General features: G+C 31.0%; 1 protein-coding gene across 2 annotated transcripts in view; it reads right to left on the bottom strand.

Moving 5' to 3' along the window:
* LOC143059585 (uncharacterized) overlaps positions 1–5730 on the bottom strand; it is a 45215-nt gene extending 39485 nt beyond the window's left edge. For both annotated transcript variants that reach the window (XM_076233102.1, XM_076233103.1), the window contains exons 1-4: positions 5649–5730; positions 4892–5047; positions 4015–4135; positions 1260–2102 (exon numbers count right to left, since the gene is read on the bottom strand). In XM_076233102.1, coding sequence (XP_076089217.1) covers positions 1260–2102; positions 4015–4135; positions 4892–5047; positions 5649–5725 — 1197 coding nt within the window. In that variant the 5' untranslated portion in view covers positions 5726–5730. The remainder of the gene's footprint in view (positions 1–1259; positions 2103–4014; positions 4136–4891; positions 5048–5648) is intronic.
* Between the last annotated feature and the right edge of the window lie 2491 nt (positions 5731–8221).

The following is an 8221-nucleotide window of genomic DNA, read 5'->3' on the forward strand; positions in this document are numbered from 1 at the left end:
GAAAATTTGGATACAAACTAGTTTTCACCTAAGCAATTTAAATATGTCAGATAAAAATATACCTTAATGTGCTGCAGAAGGGGGGGGGGGGGGGGAAATCTCTTAAAAAACAGATAAACAATATGGGCTTTTTGTTAAACAGTTCTTTGGAAAAAATAATTCAGTGTACTTTACACTATATTTATGAATTCTAAAAAAATGAATGTGGACTTTTCATTTAAATTAATAGAATTTACTCTTCAAACCTAATCAAACTGAATTAATATGCCATTGTAAAAAAAGGGGGGGGGGCCCTTCTACTCATTTCCAAGTTAAATAACTCTCAATCATAAAAAAAACCAGTTGAAATGCATCTTTTCCCAATATGTCACAGTTTTAAGTGTCCCATAAATAACATTGTACGTTACTAAGTTACCTCCCCTGTAACTGTATCATATGTCCTTCATATAGACATGCAGTATCATCTGTAGACATGGGTGTATAAAAAATTACAATCTTTTACAAGGTCTTAAAAATATTGTAGATTATCAACTTTAATAGGTTTTAATAAAAAACCTTTGGTGAGTGAAAATTTGTCTAGTTCTATTTGTTTGTTTTATATCGTTTGAAAATGTTGATGTTGATGACAAAGCCAGGACAAGCAAATGCTTTCTCCGGAATATGCATGAAACAATAACCATTGAAAAGTTAACATACTAGACTGTACTTGACGCAGGAATTACTCTTAAGTAGGCTAGGTCGAAATTATACATAGTGTGAGATCTGGTCAGTGCTTTTAATAATTTTGAAGAAATCTATTGAAAATTGTTAAAAAATATATTAATATTATAATACATAAATTCATGCATCTACAATGTACCTAAGTAAACCCACCACCCAGAAGAAAAATTAATCTTTTGCTTTAAATTAATCGTTTAAGTACCAAGAACCATTATTTTGAGTTGCATAGTATTTTGGATTGAAAAATTTTATAGATATCAAATTAATATTTAGTAAAATATTTAAAGTACCCATGGACCAATTTTTAGTAAATTTATTTTTATTAGATATAGGAAGATTTGGTATGCGGGCCAATGAGACAACTCTCCATCCAAATAACAAGTTATAAAAGTAAACCATTATAGGTCAAGGTACGGTCTTCAACACAGAGCATTGGCTCACACCGAACAACAAGCTATAAAGTGCCCCAAAATTACTAGTGTAAAACCATTCAAAAAGGGAAATTAACGGTCTTATTTTTATAAGTTCTCTTTACTCACTATTTCTAGAAGAAATGGTGCAATATAATCTGTAAAGAAGTTTTGCAGTTTCACCAGCATTCTGTTAAAAAATTCTTCATCAAAATTGACTTCTACATGTTCTATTCCATGTTTGGTGTAGAATACCAAATCACACTTTTTCATCTCCATAATTCCCATTTGTCCTTGCACTTGACAATAATACTGTGAAGAAAAATCAATATAACCATCAGAATTAGTTTTCATGTGTAATACAGATTTAGCAGATTTATTTCTTAGTGAAAACGGACACTTAATTTCAATAACTTTACTCTCATGGCATTTACATGTGATCACTCCATCTGGACTACAACCTATACATGGATACTTCGGATTTACCACCAAACCAGTTTCAGTTATACATTTATTCCTTTTCAAACCATGAGCTGTTTGGTATAGGTTCCTGGCTTTTGATTCCTTGCGTCTACCCCAGTCTAAGGCCAATTCTTGGAATTTATTCTTTACAGAAAGTGATTCACTACCTATAATTCGGCTGCAAATATGATCTGGGTCCTCATTATTCATTATAGCCTGAAAGTTAGAAGCAGTAATTAAACCTTTCCTCATAGTGAACCATAAGTTGTTGCTACTCTGGCCCTGAGTTGCTCTTGATATCAGCTTAACATCATCTGAACTGAATGATAGGCTAGCCATAAATTTATCAATTATGTCCTCTTCATTATCAATTAAACATACATACTTATCTTTAAAATACTTAGCCTTAGTAGGAATTGTTAAGTCCTGTATTGCCTCTGAATAGTCCATCTTTGCCACATCTACTGGTTCATGGGGTAGAAATTCTAGTGCTCTAGCCTCTGGATTTATCTATTCAAAAACCAAGTTGAATTATAAACAAAAGTATTAATTATATGTTTTTCAAGAAAAAATATCAATTTTGAATTTAAGAATTTGAAGAAAAATATTAACTGTATATATATGGACAATGGAAAAAGATATTAAGTATATTTTTTTAATTATGTGAATTTGGCATTTTAATGACTTCAATATTTGTGTTCACTATATGATGCATTTTCTTAAAAGTAAATTGTGAAAATTTGAAAAAGAAAATTAAGTATGAAAAAATTACACAAGGTTTTAATAAGGGTTTTTTTCAGGGTTGGTATTTGTTGATATATTTTTGTTTTTGTTTACAATTTTTACTTTTACCTTTACTGGCTTTGTGGTGTTTTGTTAAAGCCAGGAGCAGAACTTATTTTTTTTATATATGAACTCAGTAACTTTCTTAAAAAACATTTATATTAGTTTTGAAATTAATGAAATGATTGCAAAATCCTATTAATGATTATATACTTGAACAAAATTCAAAGCATAAATTTCACAAGGTAAATTGTCACCATTTTCTGTAGTATTTTTTTTTTAAATAAGAATTAATGTTGTTTAAATTCATAAATTAAAAAGGTGACACTTGGTGCATATATATAATATATATGCTGCAGACTGAAGTGCAAAAATTTAAAATAATAATTGATATTGCATTGAACATTTAAGAAAGAACACTAATGCCATAATAAATAAATTTAAGCTTTCATTGTTAACAAAAAAAAAATTATAATAGGAGTAATATTTAAGTATTAAAGTATGGTTTATTGTTTAAAGTCATATGAAACCTCAAATTAAAAAAAAATATGCATATGTTTTTTAAAACTAAATGGATAGTTTTCATTATACAACTTATGTACATATACTTTTTTCTGAGGAAAATTCTTTAATTTGCCCACATTTAGAAGAAGTTTACTTATTTTTAATTGCTTGCTGCCAGGAAGCAATTCGCCGACATATTTTCCGTATGCATAGTGACCTAAGCGTGACCCTCCTCGTAAAAATCCGGTGGTAGCAATACGCATGAATCTGTCATTAAAATAAACAATTACCTGATTGTATATGTTAAACACGTGCTAAAACCCATGCTTTTTGTTGATTATTTACTATAAGGTGACAATCGGTAAACTTCGGCTTCAAAACACGGCATTTAATGAGTAGCCATATTTGTTAAATCATAACAGACAGAGGAAAAAAAAATTGACGATTATACGATATATTTGCGTAAAAAATGATAAAATCGTGCACAGAGGACTAAGTTTATGATATATACATGCATTGGTTCAAGAATTGGATAAACATTATTTTTCACCAGTCACTCGTTTCTTATGACTTTAAAAAAGGTCTTGCACAAAAGTAATTATTTTGATATTTTTTTTGCTTTTTATATTTTTGAAAATGTAATTGTTACTGTCCAATTTTATCAATCCTTAAACTTTTCAAGAATGGTTGATGTATGTTATAACTATGCACCAAGTGTAAGCACCTTGATACCTATTTTCAATGGACACGAGTTCTGCTCAAGACTTCATTTTGAGGTTTTAAAATTACATAGGAAAAAGATATCTGTACAATATGATTTCAAACCTCAAGAGGAGTCGCTAGAGGGCGCTGTACTTGAAGTATAGTGTATCCACCAATAAAACCGGTGGGCGTGTTGTTAAATTATTTAAGAAATAACTGTTTTGTATTTGAAGCTTTCAGGACGTCCATCGGTAGTTTTACTGTAGCAAATTTAGTTTACCTGGCGATGCATAGCAGAGACAGGTAAATGGGTATTTGAGACAGTAAAAGTACCTATGGATGCCGCAAAGCTTCAATTACAATACAGTTATCGCTACTCTAAGGCAAAACAAGTTCATAATTAAATTTCAATGCATAAGAATTGTTGTTATACCTGTGCTAATTTACTTGCAAACTGTTTTATCTTCTCGTCTTCTGCAGCTCTGTCAACCATCTGTCTAGGATCAAAACTGGAAACCACATGGTCTGCTGATGATACACATGCTTCCATCCTCCTAATTTGGAATATTAAACATTTAAATGTATTTATTGGACAGGCATTAAATATTGGCATTGTATGTGCCCGGTATTTAGGATTTCCAAGTTTTTCAGTAGCAACAAGAAACTTCCAGAAGCGACAAGATGAATATTTAATGAGGAGTCTATTTTCAGAGAAGAAAAATGAAAACAAAGTTCTTAATTATTATTGTTATTAAAATAACTTATTCCTAATAAATATAATAAAAAAAATGAATTAAAATGGTTATTTTTAGATTAGAGGCCAGTCTGGATCCTTGTGTAACATATATATTTATTACATTGGTTGCAATGAATTACATTGATTTCTCAGTTAAATAAAAACCGAAAAATTTCACATGTGAAATAACAGTTGTTATTATTTCACTCTCTGACGTCATACAACAATAGGCGATGAACACAAATTGTGAATGCGTAGAAAAAAATATAGTTCTTAACATGTTTTGCATTAATTTCTGTAAAAAAATGCCATTTGCCAATGTAATGAAAAGAATAACTAATTAAAGACATCAAATATAAAAAAATATTCAACTCGTTGTGCGCATTCATGAATTAATGTGTTGTTCGGTCACTTGTTGAATATTTTTCTCCATTTGAATTCTTTGGTTAGTTATTCTATAAATACATGTATATACATATACTAATACTGTAATATATGAGTGAAATCTAGAATATTTTTTTATTAATGTTTGAATTTTACCAGTGCTAAAGATGAACATGATTAAGTTAAAAACCTTGGTTTGATAATTTTCATTCGTTCCACTTCTACTGGCTCATCGTGTTCCCTCTTTCGTTTCTTCCACTGGCAAGGACCATCAGTAACAGACTTCTTCTCAAATGCCTCCAACTCATATAAGCATGCTGCAACATGACGACAAGCTCCATCAGCACTGCAATTAAATTGTATTAAAGAAAGTTAGCACATGCATACATATATTATAATCATTATAGATTTTTTAAGGTTAACTAAACATTGGCATTTTTTATTGAAAGTCATCAAATTACATCAGCAGAATTTTTAAATTCCAACTGCCTAATACAAGACACAGAAGCTTGAAAACCAACCTTGAGTTTTGACTTTAAATCCACCTATACTTAAGGCTGTTATACAAATGTTCTTACAAAATAGTTTAACCCCACCACTTGGTTTCTGTGCATGTCCCAAGTCAGGAATATTTAATAAAATGGTCATTGTTTGTTGAAATATTTCATATTTGGTTTTCCTTCATTTTTTTTAAAATAAATCAGACCATGAGCTGTATTCTATGGATTGTTTTACATTTGTCATATCAAAAAATTTATAGCTGACTTCCCTTAGTTTTTTTCTAGATGTTGAAGATTGTATCTATAGTAAGATGATGATTTTGCTGTCAATTTGTCACTTGTGGAGAGTTTTATCAATGGCAATCATACCACATCTTCTTATTTTCATATAACAATAGAAAATACAGTGGGTCAAGAATTTGACAAATATAATAATTTTATATTTACCCTCCTGGACATTCACAGTAAGCTGCTTTAACATCACCTAGAGTCTTGTCTACAACAAACCAGCACTGGTAGGTCATCTTCCCAGTCAAAGTCTTTGCCCTCAGTGTTGGTCTCACCTTTCCAATAAAAACACAAACTGAGCTGTTAACCTTAAGATAGTTGACTTTCAGTTCCTGGACATGTCCATCATAAAACAAGCGGTAGTCCTCTGCACTCTTATAAGCTTTCAATTTCCTCTTATCATAATCTGAACGTTGCAACAACAAATAATTGAAGATGTCGTACAAGGAAAAGTCAGGTATACCAGAAAAATCTTCATCATATCTGAAAAAAATAAAAGTTTAACAAATCAACACTACATAATGCATTGCTGGTAAGAAATTAATGGATTTTTCTAGTAAAACAAGAATATGTCCTAAGTACACGGATGCCCCACTCGCACTATCATTTTCCATGTTCAATGGACCATGAAATGGGGTAAAAAATCTAAATTTGCCATTTAAATTAGAAAATCATACCATAGGGAACATGTGTACTAAGTTTAACCTGAAACTCCCACTTTCATTTTCTTTGTTCAGTGGACCGTGAAATTTGTTTATCCGTACATTTTTGTTCCATGAGTTGAGTTTTTTGGCAAAGTGTCTCAACCCCCCCCCCCTTTTCTTTTATTTATAAATCATTTTTATCCATACTGTCTTGAATGCCTTTTTTTAAATTTCACCATTGTCTTGTCAAATGGGATCTCCCTTTATAGTATTGTTTCAGATTGACAGGAATAATCATATTTTTAAAAAGGTGCCATAATATGAGTTTTAGAAATAATTTCATTAATAGGCAGCAACCATTTCATTTTCGGGAGGGGGGGGGCTATGGTTTTTTTTTTCATCTTCGGCCAAAGACAATTTATTTTTTTGGCAACAAGGCGAAAACAATTTTTTTCTTTCAATTTTAGCATTACATTAAGTGGCAGTTGAGGGTGAAACACACAATTTTTTTTCTCAGGGTCAAAAACAATTTTTTTTTCTCCATAGACTGGAAACAAACTTTTTTTCCAAAAAAATCCATAGCCCCCCCCCCCCCCGAAAATCAAATGGTTGCTGCCTTACTGCTAGATAGAAAAATATATTTTAGTAATTTGCTTCAGACACAAAGAAAAAGAAGCATGACCCTCATTTTGACTCCTTTTACTTTAGGAATCCCATTACTTGAGGGTTATGGTTTGATTATGGTTAGGGATATAACTGTAGGTTTTCAAGTTAATGGACTAACATGCAATATGTACAGTTGGGTACTATTAATGTAAGAGTGAGGGTTTTAAGATTGGAGTAGAAGACTGGTGAGCACTATGCTGTATATGGTTGGGGTATGGCCTAGTCCAAATAATTGTGACTTCTGGCAACGCTTTTTAAATGGTTTTCTTGGACAGTCCAAAAAAAAATTAGAACAGCCTTACCAGACATCATAATAATTTGGACTGCCAAAAAAAAAATTAAAATAGCTTTGCCAGATGTCATTATTATTTGGACTAGGGTATGACCCTACATATGAAAGTATTGTGTAAGTTAACATATTTTCAGGTACTTTTAAATTGTGAGAAGGATTGGATCTAAGTTCAAATGGTTAGATTCTAGGGAATAGTGTTTACTTCAGGTCATGCCTTTATGGGTTAGGCAAATTTAAAAAATACAGTAAGGTTTAGGGTTCATTTATGGTTTGTATTGTTAGCATATTACAGTACATTCCGGTTATTTGCATAGCCTATTTGTCAGATGAAATTATGCAATAAAGCGGAGTATGCTTATATCCGAAATGCCAAAATACGGAGACACTTTAAATAACATCGATAGTGCAGATCAGTAAAGGAAATCCTGAAGAAAGATGAACGTCCATAATCCACTTACAACATGAATGATTATTTATTCTAATAAAAGTTATTTGTCTAGTGTCATGCATTTTATTTCATTGTTTATTCTTTCAATAAAGTTTATGAACACATTTAGTTTTAGTTTATTTATGTACCGACTTTTCCTTTACCTGAGATACGAAAATAAAATTGTTCTAAAAATAGATTTGTTTCTATGACCCGGATGTACAAATTATATTGTTACGCTTTGATTAAAACAAACTGTTGAACAATGTTACACAGTTTATAATCATTTGATACAATAAATGTGTAATGAACTGCCTTTAATATGCAGTATTTACTGATTGCACAGTGATGTAACACTGTTACTTTAACCTCGTTAGTTTCGTATATATGCAAAGCAGCAGGTAATGGGGCCCTACACGGGTTATTTGCTGTACACGAGTGTTGAAAGTGAGAAAATATAATAATTTTTAGTTAATGTTCTTTTCAAAAAATATTAAAAGTGAAAGATTGATGTATGAAATTCTTCAACCATATATAAATGCCCTGTAATATTTAACATAAATGTAGATCACCCCTAGACAAATTACGAGATTGCACATTGGATAATGATCGATAATTAGCAGGCGTTAATGTTTTTAAAATACACCCAAAATGTAATCTATGAACAATGTTTGAAATGCAATCAATAATTAACACCTTTTGA

The sequence above is a fragment of the Mytilus galloprovincialis genome, chromosome 14 (genome assembly GCF_965363235.1).
Source record: "Mytilus galloprovincialis chromosome 14, xbMytGall1.hap1.1, whole genome shotgun sequence".
NCBI lineage: Eukaryota > Metazoa > Mollusca > Bivalvia > Mytilida > Mytilidae > Mytilus > Mytilus galloprovincialis.